The following is a 14,506-nucleotide window of genomic DNA, read 5'->3' as shown; positions in this document are numbered from 1 at the left end:
TGTTCTACTATCTTTAGGTTTTACCATAAATATGTGTGTTTGTTTTCGGCAAACTGTCAGCAACTCACTAGTCGGACAGATTGAGCATGATGGACTGATTTCCGTTCGCGTGTAGGGTCAAACTCTCGCGAGATCGTTGCAGCTTCCTCTTCGCACGGAACCTACTTCCAAGATGGTGAGAACGTTTTCTATCAACCTGAAATAGTTTTGAAATCCGCCGGCATCTTGCTTTAATTTCACTTGTTTATTACTTTCAGAGCGACAGTGAATGTTATGAATCTTGTGTTAGTGGATGGTTGTAGAATTGCCGGTATATTTGTGGCAGGATGGACGTATATTTAGACAGTTTCATGTCAGCACTGAAGTGCGGGTCAGGGACTATAGTAGCTAATGTTTCCCTTAAACATCTGTTTTATTTCTGTGGCTTAAGCCCAGATATTCTGTTTAATCCCGGTCAAAAGCAGAGCGGTTACCGGACGGTGCTTTTTGTTTTACGGGTGCTGCTTACAACCTTAAAACGCGTGAGGCGGTTAGCTCCTAAAGCTATCTAGCTTTAGCTTGTCCCACTGGAAAGAATTCAGCATGTTTGGCTCACCAAATGGACGTTACACCGGTGTAAATGCGCGGTAACCGGGTTAATTTAAGTGCATGGACGCTTGAGTTTGCAGTTTGATTAACTCCATGTGTTTTAGTCATGTTGAAGTTTCAGGTGAGCCCAAAACGCCGGTGAAGTCGATCCAACTAGAGCCAAAAGTGTTGGCTGCAGATGCACAGAGATCTGTCCTGCACTTACCTAACTACTGACCTGACTAGCACCCATTTTATAGAATAGTATGCATAAACAGAACAGTTATTTAGGATCTAGACGTGGATTCTTTTGCCACTTCCAGCATTATAGCAACTAGCATTGAGGATTAATGTCTCTGAATCGGGTAAAAGCTTCTTTACTCCGAGGTTTTAAAGAGTTCTAAAGGAAAAGTCGTAAAAGCTGGTCACCAGTCCAAAGCAGTGATCCGAGATCTTGCTGTGAGACACTTCTACTGACAGACGATTTGATGTTTTTTAACGGTTAAACTTGAAATGATGCAAAATACAGCGGCCAATTTTCTAAGTTCCGTTTTTAAATTGACTTTAGGTGGAAAAAACACCCACAACCTTTCCTAGATCAGGAACGAGTAAAACAAAACACACCCGTCCTCTTTTTCGGTGTACAGGAGCATCAGTGCAAGATTTTAGTAGATCTAACCTGCACAGTGTGGCATACAGTAAACTTAAGCATTGTGACTGCCACCAATGATGATGATCCAATAAGCGTATCTCTTAACAGTGAGCAACATCAGTGTTGATTGAAAGTCAGTAGTCCCTGATTACCTGTATTCTGTGTCTTCAGTCTCTGGTCATCCCTGAGAAGTTCCAGCACATTCTTCGTGTTCTCAACACGAACATCGATGGTAGGAGGAAGATCGCCTTCGCCATCACTGCCATTAAGGTGAGCTTATCTCTGACATAAACAGAACTCTTCAGTGATGGTTTCACAAGAGCCACAGCTCTTATCATCTATACTCTAGGTATTTCCTTGACTTGCTGTGTTTAAGTATAGATGTATTTTTGCAGCTTGTTTTGTGAGAGATGACGTGTTTCTCATGTGTTTTCTGAAGTTTAAGATTGCAGATGAGAAAGTGTTGTCATTCTGTTTTTTATGTGGAACAATGACACTAATGTCTCTATGTCTTGTCTCAGGGTGTTGGCAGACGTTACGCCCATGTCGTCCTGAGGAAGGCCGACATCGACCTCAACAAGAGGGCTGGGGAGCTGACTGAGGAGGAGGTGAGGAGAACTGGGAGAGTGCAGAGTGTTAACACAACAACAAAAACCAAGGACAACTGATGTGGGCTTTTACAGATTTCACAGATAGGTGTAAACGTTGTCCAACATGCAGAAATCATCAACTTGTACAAAGGGTTGTGGAGAAAGGGATCCACTTAGATGGCTCTTAGTGGCAGGAAAGTGGTGTTGACTCGCTCGGTTTTAGTACAAGTTGTAAAACAAATTGTTTTTATTCTGGTTCTGAGTCAGTACTTTGAAACTTGTCTGAAGGAGAACTGTATTTGTTTTCTCTACATGAGTTACTTTTCCAACCGGCACCTCGGCATCATTTGGGTTCACCTTCACTGTAAAGATGCAGTTGCTGCTTGAGTTACTTTCAAACAGCTGTATGAAGAGCTGTTAAACTGAGCACAGTAGAAACAAAGGCTGTCAGTGCTCACTATAGAAAACTGCACCACTGTCACAGAGATATTGTGCTTATTTGCCTCATCAAGGTGTTTACATGTTGCTGCTCCCCCCTGTGCTAAAATCCCTAGCTTACAGTGTTTTATATATTGTTTTGAATTTGTAGATTATCATGAGACAATTTCGTGATGGATAAATACACAACTAAGAATTATGAACAAAAAGAAGTTGCATCTTTTTTTACTTTGTTGATGCAAAGCAGCAGCTGTTTCCTGGTTCTGTAGTGACAGAGCATATTCTAGAAAAAATGGTGAAATGAGAGTTTGAAAGAAGAAATGAGTGTAACTACCCTGTACAGTTTGATAAGTGTGTGTGAGTGATGGATAGATATGGCTGTATGTGTATATGCAGATGCTGTTGCAGCAGGTCAGGAGTCTATAGAGGCCACATTATTTCTAACCCCGGTTTGTGCATCTCATATATGGGCACATAAGGCTCTAAGTTCTTGAAACATTGCTAGTTTAATCATCTTATAGAGAACCTAATGATTACTTCTATGACCCAAATATGTGCCAATATATGAGGTGCTCAAACTGCAGCCACTCTCTGTGGGAATTATCTGTTGTGATCAGATTGTACTTTGTTTGTATTGTTGGCACATTTTATTCCCATCTTGAGTTAACGGCTGTATGTGTTCTCCAGGTTGAGCGGGTGGTGACCATCATGCAGAATCCTCGCCAGTACAAAATCCCAGACTGGTTCCTCAACAGGCAGAAGGACGTCAAGGACGGCAAATACAGCCAGGTAGGTGACAATCTGGTTTCCAAGAATGTGTACAGACAAATGTCTGTCAGGGCCGGGGCAAAGAAAAATAAACAACTATTCTTACAGATGTCTGGTAAACTTTATTTTACTCATCTACAACAAAACATAGTTGGTCTGAGGTAAACAACATCCTCCTGTTTCATAAAGAATCATAACTTTAAACATATTTGAGATTCAAAATTCATTCCTGACATTAGGAACAACAAAAACTTTAAGTCCATTTAGTAGCTGTTCTGGAGCTTTCTCTCGCATCAGGCCAGTTTGATTCAGAGTAAATGCAACAGGCAGAATTTCCATTCAGGTTGTATGTAAATCCTGCTTCGCTACACTATCACAGTCTCAGTTAGTACTGCACTGATAATCAGCTGATGTATTGGTATCAGTGCATATTTTGGTGGATAAGTAACAAGAAATGTCAGAACAGAAAAGCCAAACTAGGTTTGTAGTGTTTTACAAAAAAATGTCACCGTGACAGTTTTTCATTAACAGCTGGTTGTACAGCTACACTTAAATACCTTCTTTTTTTTATTGTTGTTGTTTTCTGTCTGGTATGGAACAACACTGGGCTGACTGTGGTCGTGTCTTGTTTCAGGTCCTCGCCAACGGTCTGGACAACAAACTGAGAGAAGATCTGGAGAGGCTGAAGAAGATCAGGGCTCACCGTGGTCTCAGGCACTTCTGGGGGTAAGAGATCTGACTGAGTCTGCACCTTTTTTTTAGGTTTTTTTTTTTTTTGTACAAATCCACTTTGTCAAAATGGTTTGTGGTGTTCAGAACGACAGGTTGCCAAAACTAAGAGGATCCAACTGAAATCCCAAGTGTGCAGCTTCTGCACGGGTCTGAGTGCTTGCATGTCTGGAAATATGAGGCTTTAGTAAAGCTGCTCTGTCTTGATGCCTTTTGAAAGTAGAAGGACAAAGTCACACATAATGTAAAACTGATCTCTGGTGTTTCTTGGTCGGGGTTATGTGTTGTTCAAGCACGTGGCTTATTTTAACTCTGTCCCCTCTTCCTTCCCTTTGCAGTCTGCGTGTGCGCGGTCAGCACACCAAGACCACCGGCCGTCGTGGTCGCACTGTCGGTGTGTCCAAGAAGAAGTAAACTCCCCTGCTTCCCTTTGTTTCAATAAAACCACAGTTCACAAAATGTCTGTCCCAGTGTGCTGTGTCACTCAGAGTTCAGATGTTCACTGGTGCAGGGTTCAGGCTGAAAATGTTACATCTTGGTTTCTTGGGCGTTTTATTTTCATACAGTTCTGTTTAAGGGTTGTCTAGTTTACTGTCAATTACATACGGTTAGGGGCTAACAGGAGATTCGGGTGGTCAATCGAAGCAGCACAGGTGGAGATGGCCTCAGCTTTAAGAAACAGACAACAGATGTCAGTAACTGAGTCAAGATCTAATCAAGAATTAAGAGTTTTTGTTTCTTTCATTACTTTTATTGACTCAATCAGTTTGATACTATCGAGGATCAAAAAACACCTTGTCATTCCATATATAAGGACTAAATGAGTAAATCTTGTCAGTGAACCAATCAGCATGCAGCATGCCTGGACCAAGATCTAATATTGCGGGTGATTGGCTGTTTATTTACACTAGCAGGTTTGAGTGTATAAAGAGATCAAGCTTAAAAGTTGAACTAAAATTTGTAATGTGTATTGTAGTTTTCTTTGTTAAAATGGATAAATTGGTATTTTTAAGAAACCATATCAAAGTAAACTTGTAGGAAACTAGTGGATACTGACATGTGTATGAACTATTTTCTTACTTATCTACCACATCATTGAACTTTTTCATAAAAACTGACTTTTATTTGGTTCCAAATTGTGTTGGCCTTTCTTGTAAATATCCTTGTGATTAAAAGCAAAATATAGCTTTCTTTTAAATTTAAATTAGAAGGAAGGTTTCTGGGAAATCAGCTGGAAAAAACAGACATTCCCAGAGAAGTTTCCCATTTAGCGAAGTTGTTCAAAACCAACAGATTCACTGAGAGCCCCTATTTAAAACACTAGCCAAACACCGATTCTCATTACTTCAGTTTATTGTGTTGCATTGCTGACAGAAGGATACAAGTGTACATTAATGCAACAGAGCAAAAAGAAAATATTGCATTATTCTTAATATACAAATATTCCATAAAAACTGAGGTAAGGTAGGAAATGATATGGCTGCAGGAAATATAAAGTGCGCAAGGACAGAAGAAGTGGAGCAAAGAGGTTTATGGCTTTTTAACAGTTTTTAAAGAGTTTCATGCAAACACTTTGTATTTTACAGGAAAAAGAAGGTAGTGAACCTCTTGGAAACGAGGTAAGGTGGGCGTTACAGCTACATCTTTTAAGGTGGAAAATGAGGGAATTTTATATCTTAGTAAAATATAGGGGAAAAGTTTTAAGAACCTGACACATCTTTGTATCTCATAATGACATTATGGAAATGTGTAAGTAAAGCAGCCAGGGAGCTGCATGTATAGAAAAACTAAACTACCTGTCTGTCATCCCCAACTTAAATCAACTCAAATGCTGCTGCAATGCATGCTGGGATTCAGCCCTGGACAGGATGAGCAGCTCAAAAAGAAAAAATGGATGCATTTGCGGAAATGTTAAATGGCGAAGCGCCAGTTTGTGTCTTTTAAGCTTATGTCCCGTTAAAGCCGGTTACAGCTGATACCAAAGTTAGTTTAGTTGCGTTTAAAGCGGGATGAAAGGTAAAGCAATACTATAAAAAGGTCCAACTAAGCACATACACATAAAGCAGAATTACTTTTAAAATTGATTGTTAGGCTGATCCTGTCACTCGGGGAAAAAAAAAAAAACGGACACAAAGCAGCAAAGAGCTTCAGTCATTTTCTTAAAAGTTAAATTACACAAAGATTTCATAAATAGCTTCAGTCAGACATTAATTTCAGATCAATTCATAACTTATAAAAATTTTTCCCCTCGTTAAAATCTTAACACAAAAACACTCTAATTTCTCTGATCTTGCTGCAAAAAACTGACTCTGAAATCTTAAACTGGACTTTTTTGAAGATTGATTAAATCAGTGAAAGATTTAGGACAAAATACCTGCTCAGATTCAAGTCTGTCTTTCTTTTACATAACCGTCCAAAAGATATTTTTTGGAGCCTAATTCTGAAATGTTTCAAGTCATAATCTGGATGCTATTTTCTTCAGTTTGCCAATTTTCATATTTCATTTTTTTTCAGTTATGTAACAGTTGTGTTAGGAGAAATAAATAAAACGTGTTTAAAGATAAGAAGAGAAAATAATCCCATCTGGAGTCAGAACTGAAAGTTTTCATGTTGGTGGTCTAAAAAATAACAAAAAGAACTCATGGGTGCAGGTTGTAGCTGCAGGAGACTCTGCACAGCTATGTCTGTTTAGATCTGTGCTTTTCTTATGTGATAAGATTCAAATGATGGAAAACAGAAGTTAATAAGTCAGATGCTTCATATCAGGAGAAAACAAAGTGGTCCCGCTCATCTCCAGGTCCATCAGCCACAGTGACGGGTTATAAACTGTCAGAAAATAATCTGCTGATTTACCAGCTGTTAATTAGTGGTTTGGTTTTTTTCTTCTTGGTGAATCCTCCTTTAAAAAAAAAAAAAAAAATCAGGTCTCAGGTCAGATTCAGTTTACAGGTGAAATACGCTGATATCAATGTGGCGGCTGAGCTTCCATCTTCAAAAAGAAGACGTGTGGGTAAATGAAAGGAGAGAGAAAAGCAGCACACTCCTCTCCCTCACCCCTCCCTCTGTGGAGCAGGAGGAGGAGACTTCTGTTGGGGTGGCTGCTGTGGTTGTGGCTGCTGTTGGTCCTTGGTTGGGGCGTAGTAAAGCTCCAGAGGCTTCCTGACCTTCCAGTATTTCTCATTGACCAACTCCAGAGTCAGAGAGCCGTTCAGCGTCTGAGAGGAAGAGTGAGAGAGGAGGGTTTAACGAAGGAGAGCAGAGGGAAACATTCAAACTGAACTGCTGTTATCAGCTTAAATAGGCTGCAGACTAACAAAGACATTTAAATCCCTTATGAAACCTGACTGCAGCGGTGTCCCAATTCGGAGGATGTATTTGACTGTCCCATTTCGAAGGCTCCTTCAAATGTGGCCTTCTTTTCCTGGGCAATGAAGACTCCAACAGGTGGATCCTTCATGGCCCAACCTGTCCCAAGATTTTTTGCAAGCCAGTAATGAAAATAATATGGCAGCAAACAACACTGACACAGAGCCTGAGGATTACACTTACAAATGTAAGTATTGGATTCAGCTCAGTTCAACAGCACAGGTTCAACTCAAGTTTTCAAGTTCAAGTTTTTGTGAAAAAAAAAAAGTTACGTGTTGTCAGGGTTGCCATGCGACAGGTGTGGTGCTTTGCGATGCAACACTAAGGGTGGGCACAGCTGGTGAAAAATCCAGTCCATCTCATTGCGGTTCGACCTTTGCGGTCTAAGCTTTACAAAGGGGCCACACCTTTGTAGGATGCGGCCCCTGAATTGGGACACAGATTGTGTGCTCTAAGGGTTCTCCAGAGGAACGGTCACATTGCTTTTGAAAAGACACAATGTCAGTGGCAGAACAAACAATGTATTGATGAGTTTTCTATTTTAAAAGGTTTTCAAACTGAACGCAACGTGCAGTAAACAGACCATCAACACAGCCGGACTGTACCGATTCAGCTTGTCTGCATCGTCTGTTGCCCAGACTCCCATTTCTCAAAACTCCCTATTCTTTTCTGTGATTTCTCTTTTTCCTTGTTGCAACTAAAGTTCTTCCTCATGCTGAGAGAAAAAGTCATGGAGTCATTAAAATCAAAAGGTTTCATCCTCTGAGGACTCAACAAGGTATTCCATTCAGTTAATAGGGATTTGGATGAAAAACAAGCTTTTTTTTCTTTTCTTTTCTTTCTTTTTTTTTTTTAAATAGTGAGGATTTTCTATCTTTGTCATATGTGACTGCAAACGGAAAATCTTTGGGTTTCAGACTGTTCCTTTCACCTTTAAAAAGGCTTCAGCTTGTGATTGGCTGCCTGTTTTGAAGGAGTCATTCACATGTTCCTGTCTCTGTCCACACAGCTGCTCGTGATCTGACGTAAATGTGTTTGATCACTCACGGAGAACTGTCCTCCTCTGGTCATGATGTAGATGGTGTACTGTTTCTCGCTGATGTTGGTCAGACTCGACCCCTCTCCGCCTCCAGCAGCTCCTCCTGTTTCTCCTCCTTCCTCCGCTCCTCCTTCCTCTCCGCCACCTCCCTCCTCTCTCTCTCTGTCTCTGTCCTCTGCCTCGCCGTTGGTCCGTCTGTCCTCCAGAGCGATTCGCAGAGCGAGGTATTTGGACAGATGGTCCACTGTGGCATTGGCGGTCGTCTTCACGTATCTGCAAAGAAAGGAAACGTGAGCAGGAATAAGGGCAGATGAAGGAACATTTCCTCAGTCATACATTCTTCTGACTTTATGAATAGTTCCCTGAACAAGTTTACTGTCGACCTTTTTCTAAATTTGCTTTAAATACAAGTTAAAAGCTGAAATTTCCAACCAGTGTAGGGTTTTATACTTACTGCCCTGAAGCTGTAAGAACTGTTGAACTCATAATTATGGCAACAACATAAAAAATTAAATATAAAACTACACAAAATGAATATCTTAAAAATTCAAATTAAAGCCTCAATTTTAGACAAGATATATCTAAAATGTAATTTTATTTTAAAGATTAATTTAGTAGTAAATATACTAAAGACTAAAATACAACCTGACATTTATTATATAAATGTAATTTAGTAATTTACTATAAAAATGTAATTTATAATTTATTTATATATATAATTCATATTTATTTAATTTATTTACTACTCTCAGCCAAAACTCATCAAGGTTTGAGTCAGCTCTTAAGAAACTGGGCTTTCTCATTTTTTATTAAACAAACCAATGAAACATGTATGATTATTCCTAATTTAGATCAATTTTTTCTTTTCTAAATTAAAAAGAAAAGAAAATTGACCCAGTCAAATTAACATAAATCCTAAATCCTAACTGAGGCAGGCAAATTTCTTTTGTAGGGTGGCAGTAAAAACCTGTGGTCCAGCCTCACCTGGTCTGGTTGTAGTCCTGGGCGTGGACCAGCTGTGGGTGTGGTCTGAACACCAGCTCGATCTCCGAGGCCGGTCCTTCTTTGTGGCGTCTCAGTGGAGGCGTCGGGCTCCCGCTGTCCGCCTCGGGCCCCGAGCCGTCATCTGAGACTCGCGGTCTCTTGCGGCTCGGCCCGGCCTCCGAGGGGGTCTGACCACACGGGTGGGGGGTATGTGAGGGGGCGGAGTCGTGGGACAGGTGTGATCGGGCGTCACCGTTATCCTCTCCGCCACTGAAGGTGGTGTTGTCACTTTCCTGAGTCGGTTTCTTCACACGGTGGTTCCTGCAGGACAGAGGTAAACACATGTCACCCACAGTCCGACTTTAAAGGATGATTCTGGTTCAGCTGGTGTTTCTGACACAAGATGAACCTAAAAACTACATTTCATCAAAAAAATGACACAGTCTGACGTACCAGCCATTCAATTACACTTTACCCTTCAAACACTTTCAGGTGAGCAAAGGACGGGGACGAGTGATATGGAAAAAAAATTCAATCAAGGTACGTGTGAATTTATATTCTAATGTCAACAACAATGGAAACAGAATCAACTGAATACCTGACAAATGAAGGTATTTCTGAACATGGACACAAAAAGTCTGTAAATCAGATATTGCCCACATTAGTCTCCAGTCACAGATATTACAGGGAGAGATACATCAGTTTATAGAGTGTAAGAAAAATCTTTGGGAGGTGATTTGTTCAGTCCGATTGATGATGATTTAAGAGAGTTCATTTTCCATAAACTGTGTCAACAAATCCCTGAAACATTGTGCTGTTCAGATGATCACAAACTGGAATGGCTGTTTGATTATGATGTTTAAATTTGCCAACTTTATCTCAAAAGTCTGGAAAAGGGGTTAGGGTTGTAGACGGTGATGGTCTGAAGATTTGATTGTGAAAGTTGCTTCTATTTTTGGACTTTCTCTGTTGTTTGGGAATGTCTGTGCGACCTGTAACCGACCCCCAGTTGTCTCCCCGTTTTGTCCCCCACCTCTCGGACCTGTAGCGGGCTTGCTGGCGGAGCCCCTCCTCAATGCTGGAGCTCAGCGCCTCCTTGTTGTGCAGCCTGTTCAGCCGGTCCAGGACTCGGCGCTGGTGGGCCTCGTACTCGTCGCGGCTCGGGTAAATCTTCGAGATCAGCGCGTCAAAGTTTGAGTCTCGGCGCAGCGAACGTCTGGAAACCAGCTTCTTCCTGCAGGTCGGACATTCTTTGTTCCTGAGGAGGGAGGAAGGTTTGAGATACGGTGACGTGTTCATTCTGAGCTCACATCTTTCTCAGTCCGAAGTATCTGCACAGTGCTTTTTTAATTCTTTGCAGTTAAAATAAAGCCAATAAACAAGTTTTAGTCATAGTTGTAGTATTTTCACCACTTTGTTCTCTTGTGTCACTTTACTGAAGTCAAAACAGCAAATACTAGAAATACCAGAGGGGTAGACAGAGTGATGGTATTAAAGCAGTGTTTTCACCACATGGAGGTCGTTATATATCACCTGTAAAAACCAAGTAACATAAACAAACTGACAGAAATGTTCATCTCGTAGAAGATACTGATTAGTTTCTTCTACTGGTATCTTTTTCATACTAGACCTGAAACAATTCAAGTCAATTAAACAATGAGTCAATCGACAGAAAATTCTGTTTGCAACCATTTTGATGATCTGATAATTGTTTGTCGTTGTCATTTCTCAAGCAAAAACAACACATTTTCTCAGGTTCCAGCTTCTCAGATGTGAGAATTGACTCCACTTCTAATAATATGTGAAAAAAAAAAAAAAAAAAAAAAAAAAAAAACAAAAAAAAAAAAAAAAAAAAAAAAAAAAAATCACACAATTGGTCACAATTATTATAAACTAACTGATTAATCGACAAAGTAAATTAGCAGATTAATCGATAATATGTTTTACGCTTATCAAAAAAGTGTATGGATTAAGGTGGATTAAGATTCATCAATTAGTCGATTGAAAGAAACTTATTTGATAACAATAGTTATCAATATATAGTCAATAGTTAATCATTTAGTCACCAAGCAGTTCCGAACACAAGTCAAGTTAAATGAATTAGCAAATAACAGCTGTGTGTGTTGCTGCTGTTTGTAGACTTGTTTTTACAGCAGTTACAGCACTATGACCTGAACAGTATGATACAGCACAAACATACTGGTTGGACAAAATAAGCAATTTAAAGACATCACCATGGATTCTGGTAATTTGAATTGTACATTTTGTTGACATGAAAACTGATTAATCCAAACAAACAAACGATGATCGGTTGCTGTGGTGCCGCTCTTACCCTGACCGCAGGGCGGTGACGATGCAGTCGGAGCAGAAGCGGTGCAAACACTCTTTGGTGGTCATGGTGTTCTTCAACATGTCCAGACAGATGGGACACATCAGCTCGCTGTGCAGAGAGCGAGGAGACACCGCCACCTCCGTCCCGTCCATGATCGCCTCCTAGAAGCACACACAAAAAAAACTCACATTAATACCATCATACCTGTGAGGAGAGCAGCTGCCAACAGTCACATGTATGTGTAAAATGTGACGACAAATTGAGCAATACACAGTAGCATAACATCATCTCCCAAGGTCACGCACACAGACACAGACACACAGACACACACACACACAAAGGTTTACCTGAGGGCTCCTGTGCAGCTCATACAAACTCAGCTCCCAGGTCTTACTTGGAGTCTGGATGTTTACTGGAGCTGCCATAGCTGCTGTTTCCCACAATCCTCACTGCAGGGAGAGAGAAAACAAACAAACATATAAACAGGTAAGTACATCTGTACCTGTACACCAAACCAAACATGGATCTGATTCAACATTCAGAAATATGTTCACTGAAACTTAACACTTAATTGAGGTCTGGAATTGTTTTCTGTCTCTTTCTAGTCAGTTGATTGGTTGAACAGTGACTTCATACAGAGGCTCTAGACCAGGGACTTCCCTGACCTGACAGCCAACTAAACACAATGTTAAATTCTTCAAATTTTACAGTTGTCCAGTGTTTTATTTGAAGTTTCGATCCATAAAAAAGATATGTGTGGTTTAAAGAACCAAAAACCATCTCCTTGTACTTTACATCTCCTATCTCAGGCCTCGCTCTGGAGCTGTAGTAGCAAGAGGTCGGTGAGCCAATCAGCAGGGAGGCTCTCCATGACTGTTTCATCATTAGATCACAAAGTTACAGAAGTCCCAACGGCTCGTTTTGAGGCTCAGTTTCCGAATACAGGGTGTGTGCATTTCGCTGTGGACTGAGTACTTTCACATTTTCACAGTATTAATACATAATCTAGACCCGCTTTATTATTTTAAAAAAAAAGACATGGAAATCTCACTTTATACATTATGGGACCTTTAAATAACTGACGTGTTTTGCCACACATGTAAAGAACAATTTATGAGAAACCAATAGCTACCCTGAAATAAAGTTTAGAGTAAAGCTATTCACACATCACAGTAAGAGTATAAGTTGGTTGGGTGATATTATAGAGGTACTGTGATAGGAGAATCACTCTTTATTGTGATGAAAACACACTCCCTTGTTGAGTCTCACACTGACCCGCCGACGTTACAACTTCCTACCAGGACTAAACAGAGATTCTTCACCACGATTTAAACCATAAAATAAGTTTTTAAAGTTTTACTCATCTGATGATTTGACAAATAAATAGACAATTCATCATATTCCTCGGTGAAAACTCGAGAGCAGTGAGAAGGAAAAGCAGAAATTTTAAGTATAAACTCACCTGACGCTGAACTGATGGACAGCTGACCGGAGGAAACACGACCCCCTCCCGCTACACAAACACACACACACAACCGCCTATAAACTCCTCAATAAATCTCTCCAACAACACACACCGCGGCTTATTTTTTGCCTGAGTCTTCACACTGTCGGTGGAGTGGTGATTTAGTTCAGGCTGAGCCTCGCTCGATGAATAAAAAGACAGAAATAAAATCAAGAGCGCAACATTTTCCAAAACCCACCAGCTAGCTAACGTTAGCTGTGGCCATCTTTCTTCTTCTTCTCCCCGGAACAAGTCGTCTACTGCCCGGCTGCTGCTCGGCGTCCTCAGCGCCTCTCAGTGGTCAGATGGAGTATTGCAACATACATTACCATTCCACACAATATCCTACTATTTTATCCCTATTATTTATACAGTATAAATATATTCGATTGTTGTTACTCCTATGTTAAAAAAAAACTAACTTTAAAAAAATATCTAATTCTTTTTGCAGAATAACAAACCACTAAATAAACTATAGGTTGTAGAATATGGCAAATGAAGGATTGATCTATAGCTCTGATTGGTAATTCCGTCTCTGATCAGAGTGTGGGGCTCAGGAGGTAGAGCGGGTCGTTCACTAATCAGAAGGTCAATCAGACAATTTATATACAGGTCAGGTTTAAACATTAAACATCCTCATCGAGCAATCTTGTTTAAACCTCAGCTGTATATAAATTGTCTGATCTATCATTATTTCTCATGCTGATGATGGCTAATAGCTGAAACACGTTGTTTGATTTCCCCTTATTAAATAATAAGGTTGGAATAAACTAGAGTCCCAAGAGACTGAGCTAAAAACTATAACCAGACTGTAACTCTAATATACACTGAATATACGTGCCCAGCCCCCTCATACACTGTGCATACCTTTGATTTTCAGCACCTTATACAACTTTTTCTTTTCAAATGAACTTTTACAGAAATTAGTGAAATAAGTGCCTGATAATGGGGGAGGGCAGTGGATGCTATTCAATTCTTTGGGGACCATTATTATCAATTTATCATAATCTGGCCTGGAGTTCTTTTCAGATCTTTTTGTGCTGGACATACATCTTCAAAGCTTACGGTTAGCATGCGAAATTAAAAGCTAACCACATTATTAAAATGAACATTTCCTTCACTGACTGTACAAGCAATTACACCAGACATACATGTAAGCAGATTAATTATATATTATACAAGAGGACAAGGTAGAACTCATGTTGCAGCTCTTGACAGGCAAACCCTGCCTCAAGCAAAGGAGAACAAGGCAGCATGCCATCCACATTCTTTAAGGAAAAGGCTCACATATACATGCTAACCTGCAGTTGAAACCATTTGTATTAGAGCATGACTGTACCGAATTAATAAGCCACATGTGTGAAAATGAATGCTACCTTGAGACTCTAAACAAACCACTGCTCCCAGAGATAAAATGGAAAGAATATACATATTTACTATACAATATATACTATAATATATATAGATATAATAAATGGTCGGGGGAATTTAGGTCACTTAAGTTCCCCTGTGATCATGGAAGTCTCTTTTTAAGGCA

At 40.1% G+C, this 14,506-nt stretch overlaps 2 protein-coding genes across 4 annotated transcripts; one reads left to right on the top strand and one right to left on the bottom strand.

The window, feature by feature from the left end:
• The first annotated feature begins 94 nt into the window (after positions 1 to 94).
• Positions 95 to 4,207, top strand: rps18 (ribosomal protein S18). Its single transcript, XM_022757449.1, has 6 exons — positions 95 to 175; positions 1,391 to 1,489; positions 1,741 to 1,827; positions 2,935 to 3,036; positions 3,650 to 3,741; positions 4,083 to 4,207. Exons 1-6 carry the CDS (start codon positions 173 to 175, stop codon positions 4,156 to 4,158), a joined length of 459 nt encoding a protein of 152 aa, XP_022613170.1. The 5' UTR covers positions 95 to 172; the 3' UTR covers positions 4,159 to 4,207.
• An 879-nt stretch (positions 4,208 to 5,086) lies between these two features.
• On the bottom strand, positions 5,087 to 13,186 carry LOC111230669 (E3 ubiquitin-protein ligase RING2-A-like). 3 transcript variants are annotated; one of them, XM_022757465.1, is made up of 8 exons: positions 12,928 to 13,186; positions 11,813 to 11,914; positions 11,466 to 11,626; positions 10,167 to 10,391; positions 9,134 to 9,454; positions 8,158 to 8,422; positions 6,799 to 6,959; positions 5,087 to 6,643 (listed from the first exon to the last, which is right to left on the bottom strand). In XM_022757465.1, the coding sequence occupies exons 2-8, from the start codon at positions 11,888 to 11,890 to the stop codon at positions 6,604 to 6,606; spliced, it is 1,251 nt and encodes a 416-aa protein (XP_022613186.1). In that variant the 5' UTR covers positions 11,891 to 11,914; positions 12,928 to 13,186; the 3' UTR covers positions 5,087 to 6,603. The 3 variants fall into 3 exon arrangements, with proteins under 3 accessions (XP_022613186.1, XP_022613187.1, XP_022613188.1); XM_022757466.1 differs by having other exon boundaries at positions 10,176 to 10,391; XM_022757467.1 differs by having other exon boundaries at positions 6,628 to 6,959.
• Positions 13,187 to 14,506: the final 1,320 nt, after the last annotated feature.

The sequence above is a fragment of the Seriola dumerili genome, unplaced genomic scaffold (assembly GCF_002260705.1).
Source record: "Seriola dumerili isolate Sdu_G_001 unplaced genomic scaffold, Sdu_1.0 BDQW01000276.1, whole genome shotgun sequence".
In the NCBI taxonomy this organism is placed as follows: domain Eukaryota; kingdom Metazoa; phylum Chordata; class Actinopteri; order Carangiformes; family Carangidae; genus Seriola; species Seriola dumerili.
The sequence above is the reverse complement of the archived record's forward strand: the minus strand, read 5'-3'. Positions and strand labels throughout refer to the sequence as shown.